We start from the raw sequence: 519 nt of genomic DNA, 5'->3' as shown, positions 1-519 counted from the left end.
TCAGGCTACCGTGACGACCTGCCCTTCGGGTTCGGGGGACCAGCAGTTGTCCGACAGCCAGCACCCTATGACGACGGTCACCAGGCCTATCAGCAGCGCCAGCATGATGTAGACTTCGGCGTTTCCTGCAATAAGATCGCCATTTTTAGTAGGTATTAACGATTTAAGTGGGTTTACGTGCCCTTGTTAAGCGGGACTCCTCAGGGATCTATTTTGGGCCCGCTCTTGTTCGTAGCGTTCATTAACGACATACCTGTAACATATAAACTTATCGAGGTGTACTATTCGTCGTATGCTGTTGACCTAAGACTTTTAGTGAAATCAAATTAGAGTTGAATTATGCAATGCTTCAAGAGAATACGCTAAAAAATATCTAGCTATTATACAATTTTTTCTCATATCCTTGTAGCTATATCACTGAAAAAACAAGTAGGTATTTGTTTCAAATGAGCAGATAGTTTTAAATGGAATTATTTGCTGTAATCTATAATTTTTCTTGGAATTATTTATATCCAAATA

General features: G+C 40.1%; 1 protein-coding gene across 1 annotated transcript in view; it reads right to left on the bottom strand.

The window, feature by feature from the left end:
* LOC108917977 overlaps positions 1 to 519 on the bottom strand; it is a 46,049-nt gene continuing 45,530 nt past the window's right edge. The window contains exon 3 of the mRNA XM_018724808.1: positions 1 to 125. Within this exon, the coding sequence (XP_018580324.1) occupies positions 1 to 125 (125 nt within the window). The remainder of the gene's footprint in view (positions 126 to 519) is intronic.

Source organism: Anoplophora glabripennis, unplaced genomic scaffold (genome assembly GCF_000390285.2).
Source record: "Anoplophora glabripennis isolate ALB-LARVAE unplaced genomic scaffold, Agla_2.0 scaffold90, whole genome shotgun sequence".
Taxonomy (NCBI): Eukaryota; Metazoa; Arthropoda; class Insecta; order Coleoptera; family Cerambycidae; genus Anoplophora; species Anoplophora glabripennis.
The sequence above is the reverse complement of the archived record's forward strand: the minus strand, read 5'-3'. Positions and strand labels throughout refer to the sequence as shown.